The following is a 20,040-nucleotide window of genomic DNA, read 5'->3' as shown; positions in this document are numbered from 1 at the left end:
TCTCTGGCTCTGGGAGCGACGGCGGCTCCTCCCTCCTCTCTGGCTCTGGGAGCGACAGCGGATCCTCCTCCCTCTCTGGCTCTGGGAGCGACGGCTCCTCACCCCTCTCTGGCTCTGGGAGCGACGGCAGCTCCTCCTCCCTCTCTGGCTCTGGGAGCGACGGCAGCTCCTCCTCCCTCTCTGGCTCTGGGAGCGACAGCAGATCCTCCTCCTCTCTGGCTCTGGGAGCGACGGCAGCTCCTCCTCCCTCTCTGGCTCTGGGAGCGACAGCAGCTCCTCACCCCTCTCTGGCTCTGGGAGCGACGGCAGCTCCTCCTCCCTCTCTGGCTCTGGGAGCGACGGCAGCTCCTCCTCCCTCTCTGGCTCTGGGAGCGACGGCAGCTCCTCCTCCCTCTCTGGCTCTGGGAGCGACGGCAGCTCCTCACCCCTCTCTGGCTCTGGGAGCGACGGCAGCTCCTCCTCCCTCTCTGGCTCTGGGAGCGACGGAGCGGCTCTGGGAGCGACGGCAGCTCCTCCTCCCTCTCTGGCTCTGGGAGCGACAGCAGATCCTCCTCCCTCTCTGGCTCTGGGAGCGACAGCAGATCCTCCTCCCTCTCTGGCTCTGGGACGGCGACGGCTCTGGGAGCGACTCCTCCTCCCTCTCTGGCTCTGGGAGCGACGGCAGATCCTCACTCCCTCTCTGGCTCTGGGAGCGACGGCAGATCCTCCTCCCTCTCTGGCTCTGGGAGCGACGGCAGCTCCTCCTCCCTCTCTGGCTCTGGGAGCGACGGCAGCTCCTCCTCCCTCTCTGGCTCTGGGAGCGACGGCAGCTCCTCACTCCCTCTCTGGCTCTGGGAGCGACGGCAGCTCCTCACCCCTCTCTGGCTCTGGGAGAGGCGACGGCGACGGCAGCTCCTCTCCTCTCTGGCTCCTCGGCAGCCCTCTCCCTCTCTGGCTCTGGGAGCGACGGCAGCTCCTCACCCCTCTCTGGCTCTGGGAGCGACGGCAGCTCCTCACCCCTCTCTGGCTCTGGGAGCGACGGCAGCCTCCTCTCTGGCTCTGGGAGCGACGGCAGCTCCTCACTCCCTCTCTGGCTCTGGGGACGACGGCAGCTCCTCACCCCTCTCTGGCTCTGGGAGCGACGGCTCACCCCTCTTTATTGGAGTGACCGGGGCATCTCCCATGTCTACCGCCAGGTAATTAACCACCATGAGAGCAACCTCTGGGAAGGACATTGGGTGGTGTTGTTCCTCCCACTGTTCCCACCTCTCCCCATCCCGACGCCACAGCGTGTTGATAACTATGGGGAGATCGTGGACGAGGTCTGCCTCAGGGTGCATCAACCAGTCCCAGATCTCCTGGGACGGTGGTGAAGGTGGTGGTGCTGGAGGTAGTGGGGTGGCCCCTGATGCCCGGGGTGAACACTGCACCTCTTCCTGGGCCTGGTTGTACGGGCATCCTGCCCAGTTGTGGCCGTCCTCCTCACACCGGCCACACCAGTTTGCCAGTGGCACATCTGGGCAGGACCGCCAACGATGGTCCTCCTTCCCGCACTAGGAACACCAAGGGAAGAGGCTGGCCGGGTCCTCCAGCGGTGGCTGCAGCAGCTTACATTTCTTCAGCTGCTGCTTGTCCTGCCTTTTCCACTGTCTGCTCTTCTTTCCCATTTTTTTTTTCCAAAAAAATAAATAAATAAATACTGCTCTGAGCCTCTAGGTGGCGCTATCCCACTTCTGACACCAAATGTGGCAGGCTGGCGAGTGGATAGAGGCCCAGAGACAGTCTGCAGTTCAAAAAATAACAATTTTATTATAAATTAACAAAAATAAAGTGCACAAGGGCAAAATAACAGATACTCAAACACAAATAAAGCAAAAACAAAACTCACAAAAATAAAGTTTCCAGGCTGGGCAATGCCTTCACTGGATTTAGAAAATTCAAAAAACCACAAAACAAACACCAACCTGCTTCCTCAGCTCCCTCTCCCCAAATGAGAAGCAGAGGCCTCCTTTTATATCAGGTGGCTGGGCGCTGATTGATCGTTAATCAACCTAATCAACTAATCAACCCCAGCCACCTGAACATAATAAACCCAGGCAGGTAGGGGAAGTTAACCCCATCCCTGCCAATTTCTAAAGAGCAGAGCTTTGCTCTGCCACAGGGAAAAAAAAAAAAATTTAAAACAGTGCTTGTAAAACAAAAAAAAAATAAATTGGACCTGACGCACCAGACGACAAGTGCTGAATAAATGGACTGCAAAGGGTTAAAAGTGTTAAACTTGGAAATTGAGAAATACTTCCAGCATACAATTTACACAAAATCTACTATATTAGACTTGAATTTTTATACATTACTTCTGCCTGCCTGTAGTAACTAAAAACTGGATTAAAAACTAATCACTTAGTAAATTAAAAACACTGTGTCACATGTTTGGACTGAGATGAATTAAGAAAGTCCTACTCAATCAAACAAACTACCATTTGCTGTTTCTAGGTAATATGATACTGAGCATGACATAGCTTTGCAATTGACATGTTCAACACAGGAAACCTTATTTCAAAGGATAAGAACAAACCTAAATCCATGCAACAATTGTGAGCTGTTACCTAATACATTACTTGGGTATAAATATTACATGTTCATAATATTCATATTATTATCCAAACATGATGAATATGAAGCCTATTGTGGAGTATGTTCTGACCTCAGCAACCTGTTCTTGACCCCAGAAGCAGGCATAGTGCAGCGGTGTGTTCCCATGTTCATTCACTGCATTGGTGTCTGCTTTGCACTGGATCAGCTGAAACACAAAGGTAACCCATTATACACAGGTTTCACATATGGAATTACACAATATAAGAAAATGATTGCTGAATACAAAATGATTAGAGCTTTATTACTTTAATGAGCTAGCCATCTTACAAGAGCAGTGGTACCCACCAAATGTTATCAATTTACTAAGAATGCTGAAAAACTCTGCTCATTAATGCCACTCAGACAAATGACTGGTATCCCTGAATAGGTAACCCTCTTAAAAAATAGGTAAAGCAATTGAATATATAATAGGGATTAAACTATTATAATTTTCCCGAACTGAAACTGATATTTGCATACAATTACAAACTAAACAATTACCGACAAAGATAAAACTGAATAGAAACTGATTTTTTTTTTTTTTTTGCACAATGAGAAAATGTCGGCAGTTTCAGCACTACGCCAGTGGGCACTGTCGGGTGCTAATCACTTTGCTGCATGTAGACATAGTTCACAGTAATATAATTTTAATATAGTAACATAAATCAAACATTGGACAAGACCTACTCCTGATGGGTTCTAGCAGCCCTCAGTACTGTGTGCTGATGAAAGATGCTGGTGCTGCTACCTAAATGCATGTAACAATTTCTCATTTCTCTGTGATTCAGTAGTACAGACAGAATGATGCATTGTGATGGTGTGACTGAGGAATCCATCATGCAATACCATCAGGGAGGCATCTGATTGGCCCCAAATTTATTCTGCAGCATGACAACGACCCCAAACATACAGCTAAAGTCATTAAGAACTATCTTCAGCATAAAGAAGAACAAGGAGTCCTGGAAGTGATGGTCTGGCCCCCCCAGAGCCCTGATCTCAACATCGAGTCTGTCTGGGATTACATGAAGAGAGAGAAGCAACTGAGGCTGCCTAAATCCACAGAAGAACTGTGGTTAGTTCTCCAAGATGTTTGGGCCAACCTACCTGCCGAGTTCCTTCAAAAACTGTGTGCAAGTCTACCTAGAAGAACTGATGCTGTTTTGAAGGCAAAGGGTGGTCACAACAAATATGGATTTGATGTAGATTTTTCTTCTGTTCACTCACTTTGCATTTTGTTAATTGATAAATATAAACTATTAACATGTCTATTTTTGAAAGCATTCTTACTTTACAACATTTTTTCACACCAGCCTAAAACTTTTGCACAGTACTGTATGTCCCCCCCCCCCCCCCCCCCACTGGCTTCGGTTCAGCTAACTATAGCGTTTCACACACACACACACAAATATCAGTTTATAGTACATTTCTGTACAACCCGACACCGCAGAATTTGTTTTCTAATACAGTGCGTGTCAGTATGTGAACAGTTCTGAATGTGCCTGCATTTCCATGAGGTTATTTTAAGTAAACAAAGATTATGGCAGAAAAGCTTTTCATACAGCTCCAATTATACTAAAATGTCCCATTTTGGGGGGATTCTCCATGAATAACCGTGCGATGTTCACCGTTACAATTGTATTTCATAGAGCAAGCGACTGTGAAGAGTTCTGTCTATATTTTTCATTACCGGTACCTAAAATAATTTGTTCAATTAAAGATAGTCCCAAAGTTGCGCCAGCACTTTCATGTCTCTTAAGTGGGTTACACGCGGGGTTTACAGTTGCAACACATTCAGGATCTGTGATTGTTGTTTTAACTCAGTTCAGTCATAAACATAACAATTCCGATTTTTAAACAAACTGTACTTGTGTGACTTGTAAAGCTCAAGTATTGTGCATTTTACCGTTTCGACTGTCTTCTGGTTTCAGTAAATCCAAAATGGCCTTGTCCAAGTCCCGATCTAAATCCAACTGAGAATCTTTGGTATGAGTTGAAGAAGGCTGTGCACAAGAGAAGTCCTTGGAATTTGAATGAACTGGAACAATTCTGTGTTGAAGACAAATATCCTAATCCTTAAAATAGGTTATTATTGCTCAACTAGCTTTTAATTTTATGTTCCTTATCAAGGTATGAATACTTTTGAATTAGCATTTTTGGAGTTTTGCAAAAAAAAAGAAAATGCTGTACATAATTGTACATCTATTTCTTGTATTTTTTTTCATTATCCACAAAAGCAAAACTTTTGCTACAGAAGACTTTTCCCTTAAATATTTGTTTTTGAGATATTTCTAGAAATTATAAAATTGCCATTGGGGTATGTAAAATTTTGACTACAACTGTATGGTTGGTCCTCCCTGAGGAGATGCTCTGATTTATAGGGCTTATAATATATATGTGCATTGTATGGCTCTGTGGCAAGATGGCGAGTGTTGTGACGTCAGGCAGGCCAGAAAGTAAACAAAGGCAGCAAAGGTATGTACGGGGAACGAGATGCGATTGTGCTCTGCTTTTAATAATAAATAAAATAATAAACAAAACAATTTACAATACACAAAACAAATGGGCTCGATGGCCAAAATAAACTAACAAACAAATACTATTGTGGTACAGCGATATATTCTCCAGCTCAACACAGTACCCCATCTCTGGCTCAAAAAATGCCTCGATCAGCCTCGAGCGGGTTCTTTTAAGCTGTGGCTGGAGCCTTCATTAATTATCAATAAAACAATGACCTTGTTGAGGCTCCAGCCACATTCTCACAGGTTTTAATTCAAAACAAACAATAAACATTGCCTTTCTGCAGTCATCAATACAAATAGAAATAATAAAACCTGACAGGGTGTTTTTTTACTTTTTTAAATACACTTTCCAGTTGATGTCAAGCCATGTCAGTTGGCCCTCAAAAACACAGAATTCTCAGTCTGCAAAGGGTTAGTGGAAGCTAGGATTTATACAGCTTTAAGTACCATATTTTAATATTTTCTACATTTAGTATGTACAATGTTAAAGTGCATATTACATATATTGGGTAAGAAGAATTTGGGGGACCAGATGTTTTTTGCATCAAGCATTTCATTTTTTTTGTTTTATTTTTCATTAACTGTTGTTTCACAATAAAAATTATCTTGCCTCTTCAAAGTGTAAAGAAGGTTGTGTAAATCAAAGGGAAAAAAAAAATCCCATTTAAATGCATCAAAATTTCAGGTTGTAACACAACAAACTGAAAACGTCCAAGAGGGGTGAATACTTACTACAGGCACTGTATATACTCCTGTTGAGTGATGAAACAGTAAAGAAAATCATTCTATTATTATTATTATTATTATTAGCTACACACATTGAATTATAATACAGTATGATATTGCTACGCTACTTTTTTCTTGTCTGCCTATCCTCTGAATAGAGTTACAATCAACAGCTCAAGCCGTGCAAGCCCTCCTGCACTCCACTACACACCTCAGGCAGAACGACTGTGCCACCCTGAGTGTGTACAGGTGTAAAAACATGACCAGGACTGATGCTAAACGAAAGCTAGAGACTATTGCATTTTACAACGCAACGAAGTACAGTGTGGATATACTGGATCAAATGGTACGGCTATATTCTGTCAAAGGTGGTACCGCAGGTGGCCTGTGGCTGTTTTTTATAATGTTTTGGACCTCACAGCCATCAACGCTTTGGTTTTGTACAAGGAGTGCACCGGCAACACAATCAGTCGGAGCGACTTCATTTTGCAGCTAGCCCTGGATCTACGGCAGAAACACTTTGATAAGAGACATGAAAGCTGGCTGGCAAATGCCCCTAAACCTTCAGCCAGCGCTGCACCCACTGGCACACGGAATAAAAGACAATGCCAGGTTGCTAAATGCTATAAGAGAACTTTTGATGCCTGCACCATTTGTAGAAAGGCAGTCTGTGGCAAATGCACTGGTACAGTTGAAACGCACGTTTTTTCTGCGTAGATTGTACTGAGAAAGCTGTAACAGAACTCTGAATAGACAAACAGAGTCTTTGAAATCTGTTTCACTCAAAGCGCTTTCACATTGCACATTTGCATGTTATATTTGTTTTATGCTATTTTAATAACTAGTTATTTATGTTTTATAATTGTATATGTGCAGACAACTTTCTACACTTGTTTACACAAGTTATTGTGTAAAGTCTATTTTATTACACTTTTTCATATTTATGTATATGTGCTCTTTTTGAAAAAAATAAGAAAAAGTCTAATGTTCAAAGTAAATACAGTGTTTCTGCTCTGAAAACGTTATGTACGATGTTCATGAATAAAAATATTAAGTTGTGTCCAATTGTTTGTTTTTCATTTTCATATCGAAGCTATTTTAAAATGGAGCCGCACATTTTGCGGGTGCGGCGGTTGTATGTAGTGTGAAATCTAAGCGGTTCTACAGCTAAAGAGATACAGATAGAGATTTTTTTTTTTTTTTTTTTTTTAAATCGCCAATTATTTTCTCCCAATCTGGTTTTCTAATTAAGTAAATACAGTATAATCGTAAATCTCGAATCACTTCTAAATCTTCTGTAGTCATTTTTGTATTACTTTAGTATAAATACATGTTAATTTGGATTTTTTCTGACTTTATGTGAACGAAAAGACACACATTTGCCCGTTTTCCCATTGGAAATAGTGATATTTTGAAATATCACTGTCCTGGTCACAAAAGCAAAGTTTGTGGGGAATAATAGTCATGTTCTATACTTTTGAGGCAGAAGCAATTAGGAAATAACACTAACTACCCAGGAACAAAAAAAACAAATTGTTACACGGTGTTATATTTGATGTGCCCAATTAATCTATTGCTATTTTGAGGCTTAACTAACAGCCCTACGGTATTGTAAATAAGTCTGGAGGGCAGACTTGAAAACACCAAATTCACCTGTATTGCACTGCTAAATGGCATGACTACCAACAAGGGAAATAAACAATAGTTTTAACGTAATTTAAACACATTATTTACTAGAAAAAATACAATGGTTTAAATAAATTAAACTAAAAAATTAAACTGGTTCATTTTTTTTTTATTATACAGGTTTGCTTCGTGGCTTTGGCTAGCATTAGTAATGATTTGAGCAGTGTGCAACGGCTTGGCTCCGCTATGCTCTGTTGAATTTTATAACTCATGCAGTGTTTAACTTGTATTATAGATTTACACTGCCGTAAAACCACTGCTTCATTGCATAGGTTCGGATAAAATGTGTCATTAAGAAAGTATAATATAGTCTAAACTGGGTCTAAAAATAAGTTTTAAAAATAAACTCTACAATTAGCCCTTAAATTTAGTTGCTAGACTCAAGTGAAATAATGTAATTCACTAAAATATCCAAAGCTCACCACTGCTTGGGGATTATAAAAATAATAAACTTAAAAAATACAGGAGAGGCTGTAAAAAAAAAAAAAAATAAAAAAATTGAAGCTAAATGACTAAATGCTTGAACTATGATCAAATCTACATTTTTGGACGTTTATTCTCCTCAACATTGGTTTACTAAACTCAGCAATGCATATTTGTTGGCCATGATTTAACATTGTGGAAGCATGCGCGCCTGTGTACTGCAGATACGAAGAGTGATGCGCATGGAAAAGCACAGCTGAAAAAACAACTTCACAAAAGTAAAAAACAAAAATAAAAAATGGCAGCTTGCAGCTTTGCAGATTTAGGCAATGAGACAGTTAATTACACCAGCAAAAAGAAAAACTAAATTATCACTGTGGGCGTTTTTTTGGCTTCAAAAAGAATGCAGACGGCTTGGTAATCAAGGATTGCTTTCCAGTGTGCCGAACCTGCAAGAAACAAAATCTATGGAAAAAAAAAAAAAAAGGAAATCCATCCAACATGTTTGTCCACCTCCATGGTCATCATCCTGCACTCTACAGAGAGACAGTGGGAACTGCATCTTCCAATGGAAGTGAAAGTCTACTAAAGAGATATTTTTTTGTATTTTAAAGCTTTATGTGGCTTTGCAAAGCAACCTGTCAGAAAGACTACAAAGAAATAGGATTTTACAATACTGGATACTTTATTTTGCTATAATGTTTAAATACTCAGGTGCACAATGATCAGATAATGCACAGCTGAGCATTACTAAGGAGTGTGGATATCAACTGTTTCGTTAATTTGTGGGGGTTTATAAATATATTTTAAGATCTTTTTTTTTTGTAATGCAATAAGTATAGACATATACGGACCATATATACTATGCATTATGTGCATAAATAATAATACAGTAATAAGCAGTACAAGGATAGACAGCATCTTCACAGCTAGCAGGATAACTACATCGCAAGAGTCAGATTCAAAAAGTTATTATCTTAATTACATTACATTGTAGAAACGCTACATTGATGATATCTTTATCATCTGGACTGGCACGTCTATCGAGTTGGAAGCCTTTGTTAACCGTCTCAATGGCTTGATTCCTTCCATTAAATTTAATTTAGAATATAACACCAGTACCGTCAATTTTCCAGATACACAAGTCTGTTTCACTGAGGGAAATCTATATACTACTCTGTACACAAAACCGACTGATAAAAATTGCATTTTGAATGCATCAAGTTTTCATTTTGTACCCCTTAAATGGGGACTTCCATACAGTCAAGGCTTAAGCAGATCTGCTCAAAACCTACAGATTTTGAATATGAGGTTGAGGCAAAGTGCCCGCACCTGTGTGTATTTTGTGTTATATGTTGTATATTAATGTTGGTGTATAGTCACTGGTACACGGGATATAAACGGGTCTGTATAACACGAATGTTTAAAATGTATATTTGTATTTAGGCACGAGGATTGCACAGCACTTCACGTGTAAGTAAAAAGTAATAATATGTGAGCACGGGGAATTGCACTTTATTAATTCACGTGCAGTTGTATCGCGACTCCAACTGAATGACTGATTAGCAATCGAGTCTCGGTACAGCTGCATAAAAGCAGCATGTTTTCACTCACTCGGGGTTGTGTGTTTGGGAGTGGAGAACGGGGGAGAGAGAGAGGAGAAGCGTAATTATAAATATCAATTCCTACGAGTGCTGGAAGCACCAGCACTGTACTTGTTTTGTGTAGCGTTCGTCCACCCTGTTTTGTTAGTGTCTACTCGTTTTGTTTGTCTATTTATTTTTGCCTCACGTGTCGTGTGCTGTTTTTGTTACAAACCTTTTTTTTTCTGACTGTTCATTTATTAAATGCTGAGCGAGACCATTCGCTCAGCTCCACCAAACTCCACCTCTGTGTCGTTTATTTCCTGGTTCCTGTTTCTGGTCTGACGTCCCCCACTCCGGCCGTCTTTGTGACAGAGGTACAGAAGATGTACAATCAATTTCAATTTAGAAATGATCCAAAAGCAAGGTTAGATAAAGCTCTCTCCCAGGTTCGACACAAAACTATTAATGAGCTCCCTCATCTAGATAAAGAATACGCTATCATTTGTTGCACTACTTACACTACGGAAATTAAGAATAGAATTAGGAAGCTTTGGCACGTTCTGTCTGCAGATACTACTGGCAGTAGGATTTCTAATAAATTACAGTTATTTACTCATTACAGAGGGAAAGACCTGAGACACAATTTGGCCACATTTGATTCGTTTAAATGTTCAAGAACTGGAGATGTACTGAACAAACCGACTGGTTTCTTTCCTTGTCGTAATTGTGATGCCTGTGATAATGCAGTTAAAATCAATCATTTCACAAGAAACACAACACAGAATAAGTAGAATATTTTACAGAAAAACCACAGACAGTTAAGACTGTGCATTAACGAACAAGAGCTCAATCCTGAGAAATGACATCCATTAACCAATAGCAAGACATCTCCTCTATGCCAGACATTCAGTTTCGGATCTAAAATTTTAATTTTAATTATTCCAAGCACGTAGGGATGGAAATCAAAATTGTTGGATTGGATTTCTTATTTACACATGGTACAGCCGGAGGAATTGAACAAAGAACTTGCATCATCGCGTTTTCTACAGACTACAGTGCTCTTATATTTGTCTGAATTCCTGCAGACCCTAATAAGCTATAAGCTATTGTTTTTTCTTTTCTTTAACTTTGATATGGCTGAAACTGTGTAGTTGAACTAATTTAATCACAAGCTATGAATACTGATTATATATTGAAGATGACAACAAGGTGCTGGAATGATGTAATTAACTAACTTTTTGAATATGACTCTATTGCAATGTAATTGTCCTGCTAGCTGTGAACATGCTGTCTATCCTTGTGCTAGTTACTATTGTATTATTTCTGTTTTCGCACACAATGCATAGTAAATATGGTCTGTATATGTCGACATTCAAACACCTGTTTTTAATTGTTTTCAGTTGGTTGTTTTGCACATAATTAGCATCACATCAATTAAGCGAATTGAAACAACTATTTATAAGCGTGCTTGGTCTTTGTTTTTGGCAGCACTGTTGATGGTCAATGTTTGACCGAAACGTCTGCACTTTGCACTTATTGCACAGTATGCACATTGTTTTCTAGCCTGTCATTAATAAATACAGCCTGTTTGTCACTGAATTTAGCATTGATACGCTTTTCTTTTTCCTCGTTGTGCAGAGCTGTTTCTGTGGCGTGTTACCTGTGTGTTTATGGAGATTTACGCACCTGTTAGGTACTGCCTGTTGGACATTGTTTAAGGCACAGTGAAAACTTACTTTTCATATGAATTTCTATACATAAACAGTGAACATATACACATAATATCCTATTATCAAAGCAGTATTTTACAGTGTGTACCACAGGGATCAGTATTAGGTCCTCTGCTATTCCTAATCTACATTAATGATTTAGATTCTGGTATAGTAAGCAAACTTGTTAAATTTGCAGACGACACAAAAGTAGGAGGAGTGGCAAACACTGTTGTAGCAGCAAAGGTCATTCAAAATGATCTAGACAAGATTCAGAACTGGGCAGACACATGGCAAATGACATTTAATAGAGAAAAGTGTAAGGTACTGCACGCAGGAAATAAAAATGTACATTATAAATATCATATGGGAGATACTGAAATTGGAGAAGGAATCTATGAAAAGACCTAGGAGTTTTTGTTGACTCAGAAATGTCTTCATCTAGACAATGTGGGGAAGCTATAAAAAAGGCTAACAAGATGCTCGGATACATTGTGGAAAGTGTTGAATTTAAATCAAGGGAAGTAATGTTAAAACTGTACAATGCACTAGTAAGACCTCATCTTGAATACTGCGTGCAGTTCTGGTTATCTCGCTAGAAAAAAGATATTGCTGCTCTAGAAAGAGTGTAAAGAACAGCGACCAGAATTATTCCGGGCTTAAAAGGCATGTCATATGCAGACAGGCTAAAAGAATTGAATCTGTTCAGTCTTGAACAAAGAAGACTACGTGGCGACCTAATTCAAGCATTCAAAATTCTAAAAGGTATTGACAGTATTGACCCAAGGGACTTTTTCAGCCAGAAAAACGAAACAAGGACCAGGGGTCACAAATGGAGATTAGACAAAGGGGCATTCAGAACAGAAAATAGGAGGCACCCAGTAATTTTGTTGAAGGTGACACCCTGGGATCCTTCAAGAAGCTGCTTGATGAGATTTTGGGATCAATAATCTACTAACAACCAAACGAGCAAAATGGGCCGAATGGCCTCCTCTCGTTTGTAAACTTTCTTATGTTCTTATGTTCTTAATAAATAAATCTAAATGCAACTACAAAACGCTAACTATTATACATAAACAGTCAAATTGCAATGACATAATACGTTTATCCTCAGGATATTTATAAGCAATAATGGACACTACTGGATTATTTTCTCAAAATAAATATGCATAAATAAAACAGTTCTTCATTCCATTATTATCAGTAATAATAAAAAATGTAACGGATTTAGGTGTTTCTATTGCAAAAACATGACAGAATAAATGTTGTAAATACAATGATCAAATATTAATAAATCGGGTTTACAGTGTTTTGCCATTTCCTTCTTATTGTAAACAAGCTCCTCAATGTTTTCTCTCTGTGAGCTGCTGAAAACTTTCTCTGCCCTTTTAATAGGGGAGTGAAGCAGGCGTCTGGCTATTTTTCCTCTATGGGGAACTCGGCTCAGAGCGCTCTGTGGTACTCATGTACTTTGCAGTTTTCAACTCGTTGTATAATTAAATACAAAACAGTGAAGCACTATCTTTCTGTATTTTGTAAAATTATAAATATTCTGGTAAAATAAATATTCTTGACGGTTTTGTTTTATTTCCCTTTTAAAAACTGCCACTTCTGAAAAAATCATTGTCTCAAGCATATTCAAGCTGGTATAAAATTAATAAAAATATTAAATAAAAATCTAACACACACATTTAAGCATAGATCAGTAGTTACTGTACGGAATTAAGAATAGTTAGTTATTAATTCTGCTATAAAATGTAAATGATAAGTTAGATGTACAGATTTTGACCAATGAATTTATGCACGAAATATATGTGTTTGCCGTTGCTACACAAAATGATAGACCCCTGAAATGTGTTTTGTGATATTTTAAATCCTTAATTTTTTTTAAAAAAAGTATTTAATTAATATGCAATTGACCATTTAAGCATGTGTGTGTGTCATTAGACTACCGTTTGAACTCATATTTCCTATGTATGTTGAATATTTATTTTTAAACTTGGTAGTTTTAACATGTAACTAAGCTTCAGCAAATGGCCAATTGCATATTAATTCAATACTTATTTTTAACCATCGTTGTTTTACACTACTTTTAAAAATAGCATGATACCAAAGTATAAATATTATGTTAAATATATATTTACAAAGTTGCAATTGTGTAACAATTTACACAAGTTTAAATTCGATTAATATATTAATATTAAAAAAAAAAAAAAAAAAGCTTAAATGTATTATTTATATATAAATAATCACATTATCCACTTTCAGTGGTAAGTGCACTTAGCCAATCATATTCTTTACAAATTCTTAACACATAAAATATTGTTATGGTGACTTTTGACCCGTAAACAAATACTATAACTGGAATAGTTATAATTTCTTAACAGACAAATAAAAATGCTTTTAAAACATGGTATAATTTGTTATGTTTCAATCAAATATAAACAAAACCCGTGCATATCAAAATGACCCCTCTCCATTTTATTGCACGGTCACGTGTGTCTGTGCCACGCCTTCTGGACAATCCTGAGAAGAGATGCGTATTTAAGGGCAGGCTGTAGCATTAATAGAACAACTGATTTTCAATTTAAAAACACAACCAAGCTTGGAGTAAACTGTTTCTTTGAAAAGTTTAAATATTTTATTTTATTTATTTATTCATTTTTTAATTCGGAAAGCTACAGTAGAGAGCTACACTTAAATCCAAGATGGCCGACCGGAAAAAACTGTAGCAGGATTTGGTGTGCAAAAAGCATTTTTACACGTTTAAATCATTTCTTTTTTTCTATTTTAATTTTAGATATGTTTAAGTTAAGTAAAAACTGATAACCCATTTTTTTTGTTTGTTGTTGAAATCTAAACTTTAATTTGACCACCCTACTTTTAAATGTAAATGCCCCTCTCAGTGGAAAATAAACTTGTAAAGGCAAAGTACAGTGGCCCAGAAATTCAATAAAATGAAAAATGTTTTTTCTATTGCATTTCCCCGACCACGGGCCCAGAAAATCACTTCAGCGCGATCGTGTATAGGGTTAAAGGGTTAAATTGCCCAATTACCCGGTGTAGACCTAATAAAATGTTTCATAAAATGATACTAAAGCGACAAATAACGCCAAATGCAAGAATATTAAAAGAAACAGCATGTACTGAAATGAGTCTCGTTTATCTAATTGACTTTGTTGCTGAATTTTATCAGGATATGATTGAGTTCAAGATTAAGGGCCTTACATGAGCTACAGTTATACTCAGATGTGATCTGCATGTGATTTGCCACTTACAACCAACCGCGGCAACAATGGGAGGACCAGGAAAATAATAAATAAAAGTTTAATATCTATTAATACATTATTTTACTCTTTCTATATTGTATCTAACTGTATAATACATTGGTATGTATGATGCAATAACACTCTATTGAGCTCATTTAAAACAAAAAAAAAAAAAAAAACGTGTGTAATAACAGTACGTCCCGTTCCTTGTCTGCATAAAATGCAGTTTTGTTTTTTGGTTTACCGAAAACCGATTGGACGTCAAAAACAGCTGAAATAGTCTATGAGAAACCAAACCATAAGCAACCTGCATCCTTAATATATAATATACATTTAATACCAGTACCTATAGTGACTGAATGGGATAGTGCTTCTTCACTTTACATCAAAAATGTATTTCTGCATCAAATATTGTTCCTGTCTTGTAACTAACACTTATTTCGTAGAATAAATATCCCACCTAGTCATTCTACACTAGTAGTAAATGGATTTTATGACAAGGGGACAACCCAACCAAACCAAGGTTGCATGTGAGCAGATGGATGTTTGCTGTATTTACCTTGGTGACAATATCACGGTGCCCGTGGCTGGAAGCGAGGTGAAGAGGCGTGTCATCCCCCCGGTTCATCACATTGATCCGTGCCCCTCGCATGATCAGCATGTCCACAACATTAGAGCGGCCTTCCCTACAGGCCCAGTGCAGCGGGCTAAAACCATGATCATCTCTATGGAAGTGAGAAAGAAATGATTTACATTTTTTAAATCTATCAAGTATATTAACAGATATTATATGTTTCACTGTTTTACACTGATAACTCCTGCAGTCCACCCAAAATTTCACTGCTATAAATTATATTTCGTCTGCAGCAAATATATGCCTCTAACATCCAGCAGCTAAAGTACTTTTTCACTGATGTCCTAAATAGTGCTATAACATTCTTTTCAGGTCAAATAAAAGCACTGATGTGAGGATCACTCTTGTCGTTAATTACTATACAAGTTACATTATATTATTACTATGCTCAAATCATTTGTATAATATTGCTGTAATGGTACAGAATTACAGTGGTGGGATGAACACAAGATGGAAAAGTACAGAGCAGTTTCGAAGCAGAAAGGAGAAATTGCATCTTGAATTGCTTTAATCAGAAAACAGAGGACATTGGGGAAACACAGCAGCAGCCGCGTGTGTTTTTCTGATAACAAACAAGCTGAAACTTGGAGCAGCTGATTCAAATTCAGCGCCGTTCTGAGACACGGGCGAGGGGAGGAGCCGACAGCACAGCAGAACAACGCAGTTAAACGAGGCAGTCTTCCCAGCGACAGCGAGTGGAAGCGACAGCGAGTGGGAGAAGTACAGGCGTGGAAAAGTACAGAGCAGTTTCGAAGCAGAAAGGAGAAATTGCATCTTGAATTGCTTTAATCAGAAAACAGGGGACATTGGGGAAACACAGCAGCAGCTCAAAGTCAAACAGCCGCGTGTGTTTTTCTGATAACAAACAAGCTGAAACTCGGAGCAGCTGATTCAAATTCAGCGCCGTTTTGAGACACGGGCGAGGGGAGGAGCCGACAGCACAGCAGAACAACGCAGTTAAACGAGGCAGTCTTCCCAGCGACAGCGAGTGGAAGCGACAGCGAGTGGGAGAAGTACAGGCGTGGAAAAGTACAGAGCAGTTTCGAAGCAGAAAGGAGAAATTGCATCTTGAATTGCTTTAATCAGAAAACAGAGGACATTGGGGAAACACAGCAGCAGCTCAAAGTCAAACAGCCGCGTGTGTTTTTCTGATAACAAACAAGCTGAAACTCGGAGCAGCTGATTCAAATTCAGCGTCGTTTTGAGACACGGGCGAGGGGAGGAGCCGACAGCACAGCAGAACAACGCAGTTAAACGAGGCAGTCTTCCCAGCGACAGCGAGTGGAAGCGACAGCGAGTGGGAGAAGTACAGGCGTGGAAAAGTACAGAGCAGTTTCGAAGCAGTTTGAAAGCAGGTTGACAGCTGCAGAAGAAACTAAACTTAAAAAAAAAAAAACCTCAACATGGTCTTCAAGCCTGTAATCTGTGACACCTGCTTGATGTGGGAAATCCGAGAAAACCCAGCGGAGCTAAACCAAGTGTGCGTAAAGTGCCGCGCGATCCAGGATTTGCATAAACTAGTAAGTATGCTAGAAATGGAGCTGGAAGAAGTGAGACAGCAACAGGATCTTGAGGAACTGGCACACCCACAATTCATGGAAGTCTGCATCACCCCTAACAGACTGAAAGCCACCAGGGAGATAGAAGGTCAGAACAGCTGGGTTCAGGTAGGCAGAAGCAGGGAAAAAAAGAAACTTCGTCAAACACAACCACCAGAAATCAAAACAACCAACAGATTTGAGTCACTTCAGAATTTTGATGAGCAGAACCAACAACAAGAGAATGAAAGGAACAACATCCAGGACCCTATTGACAGTGGTGACCAGACAGCAAAAAGAAGGGAGGTCATGATTGTTGGGGACTCCATATTGAGAAACACAGCAAGTTCAGTTCGCAGTTTGGACCCCCTTACTACAACAGTGTGCTGCCTTCCGGGAGCCTCGGTCAAGCACATCACTGAGAACGTGGACAGGCTCCTAGAACGAACAGGAGACGACCCGGTAGTAGTCGTCCACATCGGTACAAACAACATTGGAAGAGACAGACCAAAATCCCTGCAAAACAAATTCAGAGAGCTAGGAAGGAAATTAAAAGAGAAAACCAAAACTGTGGTATTTTCTGGTATACTACCCGCACCTTGCAAAGGACCATATGGACAGCTGGAAATAATTAATCAAAACGCATGGCTGAAGACGTGGTGCACACGGGAAGGCTTCACCTATCTTGATCATTGGACCACATTCTACAACGAGGACTATCTGTATAGACGGGATGGACTGCATTTAAATAACAAGGGAACTAGTCTACTCGGAGAAAAGATCCTCGAGCAGGTTCGGAAGCATTTAAACTAGAAAGGAAGGGGGGAGAAATCAACAAAAAAAACAGAAGGGAGACCGCATCAAAACAAGAACAACAACTCAGGTAAGACAACCATTAAATGTATTTATCTAAATGCTAGAAGTATCAGAAACAAAATTCTAGAACTTGAAGCTACTGCACTAACAGGTAACTATGATGTGATAGGTGTTACAGAAACGTGGTTGTCTGAGAGTGATGGGGACGAGTATAATATTTGTGGGTATACACTGTATAGGAAAGACAGGCAGGACAGAAGAGGAGGAGGGGTAGCGCTATACATAAGAAACAGTCTTGAAGCCCAGGTGTTAAACCTGGACAAAGAAAATAAAACCGAATCAATATGGGTCAGAATAACAGACAAAAATTCAAAAGGCATAATAATAGGAGCATGCTATAGACCGCCAGATTCAGACGGTGAGCACAATAATCTGTTATACAATGACATTAGAAATGTGTGTAGCAAAGGAGAAGCCATACTAATGGGGGATTTCAACTTCCCCCAAATAAAATGGGAAAACCCGGTGGGTAGCGCGAAGGATGAAATAGAAATGGTGGAAATGACAAATGACTGCTTCCTAACACAATTTGTGAAGGCACCCACTAGAGGGGAGGCATGCCTTGATTTAGTCTTTTCAAATAACGAAGACAGAATAACTAAAACAGAGGTCAGAGAACCACTGGCAAACTCAGACCACAACATGGTCTCATTTGAAGTGTTTTTTAAATCCCCAAAAGTAAAGACTAAAGTTAAGGTTTACAATTTTAGAAAAGCAAACTATGAAGGTATGAAACAGAGACTAACAGAAGTAGATTGGAGTAAAATAGAGAAAACACCCACAGAAGAAGGATGGTTGTTCTTCAAAAATGTAGTACTAGAGGCGCAAAACAATTACATCCCTAAAGTAGACAAATCTAAATGTAAAACTAAATTGCCAAAATGGTTTAATAGATCAATTAAAAAAAATATTCAGCGAAAAAAGGCACTTTACAGAGCATTAAAAAAGGACCAAAAAGAAAGTACGCAGAAAGAGTACACAGAACTGCAAACGCAAGTCAAAAAGGAAGTTAGAAAGGCCAAGAGAGAAATAGAAATGAACATTGCTAAGGGAGCTAAAACCAATTCCAAAATGTTTTTCCAATATTACAAACAGCAAGAGAACATTCAAAGAGGAGATTAAATGTTTAAGAGATACAAATGGCAAAATCGTAGAGGAAGAAAAAAAAAATAGCAAATATGTTAAATGATTACTTTTCACAAGTTTTTACAAAGGAAGATACTGACAACATGCCCCACATGTCATCCAGTTCCTATCCAGTTTTAAATAACTTTAGCATAACTGAGGCAGAAGTGTTAAAGGGACTAGGAGCTCTTAAAATAAACAAATCCCCTGGGCCGGATGAGATCCTCCCAGTAGTACTCAAAGAAATGAAAGAAGTTATTTACAAACCGCTAACCAAGATCATGCAGCAGTCTCTTGACACAGGGGTGGTACCGACAGACTGGAAAATTGCAAACGTAATACCGATCCACAAAAAGGGAAACAAAACTGAACCAGGTAACTACAGACCAGTAAGCCTGACTTCTATTATATGCAAACTTATGGAAACTATAATAAGATCCAAAATGGAAAATTACCTATATGGTAACAGGGTCCTGGGAGACAGTCAACATGGTTTTAGGAAAGGGAGATCGTGCCTAACTAACTTGCTTGATTTTTTTGAGGATGCAACATCGATAATGGATAATTGCAAAGCATATGACATGGTTTATTTAGATTTCCAGAAAGCTTTTGACAAAGTCCCGCACAAAAGATTAATTCTCAAACTGAACGCAGTTGGGATTCAAGGAAACACATGTACATGGATTAGGGAGTGGTTAACATGTAGAAAACAGAAAGTACTGATTAGAGGAAAAACCTCAGAATGGAGTGTGGTAACCAGTGGTGTACCACAGGGATCAGTATTAGGTCCTCTGCTATTCCTAATCTACATTAATGATTTAGATTCTGGTATAGTAAGCAAACTTGTTAAATTTGCAGACGACACAAAAGTAGGAGGAGTGGCAAACACTGTTGCAGCAGCAAAGGTCATTCAAAATGATCTAGACAAGATTCAGAACTGGGCAGACACATGGCAAATGACATTTAATAGAGAAAAGTGTAAGGTACTGCACGCAGGAAATAAAAATGTACATTATAAATATCATATGGGAGATATTGAAATTGGAGAAGGAATCTATGAAAAAGACCTAGGAGTTTTTGTTGACTCAGAAATGTCTTCATCTAGGCAATGTGGGGAAGCTATAAAAAAGGCTAACAAGATGCTCGGATACATTGTGAAAAGTGTTGAATTTAAATCAAGGGAAGTAATGTTAAAACTGTACAATGCACTAGTAAGACCTCATCTTGAATATTGTGTTCAGTTCTGGTCACCTCGCTATAAAAAAGATATTGCTGCTCTAGAAAGAGTGCAAAGAAGAGCGACCAGAATTATTCCGGGCTTAAAAGGCATGTCATA

At 39.2% G+C, this 20,040-nt stretch overlaps 1 protein-coding gene across 2 annotated transcripts in view; it reads right to left on the bottom strand.

Moving 5' to 3' along the window:
• ilk (integrin-linked kinase) overlaps positions 1-20,040 on the bottom strand; it is a 98,416-nt gene that overhangs the window by 53,071 nt on the left and 25,305 nt on the right. For both annotated transcript variants that reach the window (XM_041258754.1, XM_041258755.1), the window contains exons 3-4: positions 15,091-15,256; positions 2,684-2,779 (exon numbers count right to left, since the gene is read on the bottom strand). In XM_041258754.1, the coding sequence (XP_041114688.1) occupies positions 2,684-2,779; positions 15,091-15,256 (262 nt within the window). The remainder of the gene's footprint in view (positions 1-2,683; positions 2,780-15,090; positions 15,257-20,040) is intronic.

Source organism: Polyodon spathula, chromosome 9 (assembly GCF_017654505.1).
Source record: "Polyodon spathula isolate WHYD16114869_AA chromosome 9, ASM1765450v1, whole genome shotgun sequence".
Lineage (NCBI taxonomy): Eukaryota > Metazoa > Chordata > Actinopteri > Acipenseriformes > Polyodontidae > Polyodon > Polyodon spathula.
This window is presented reverse-complemented; position numbering and strand designations above follow the sequence as displayed.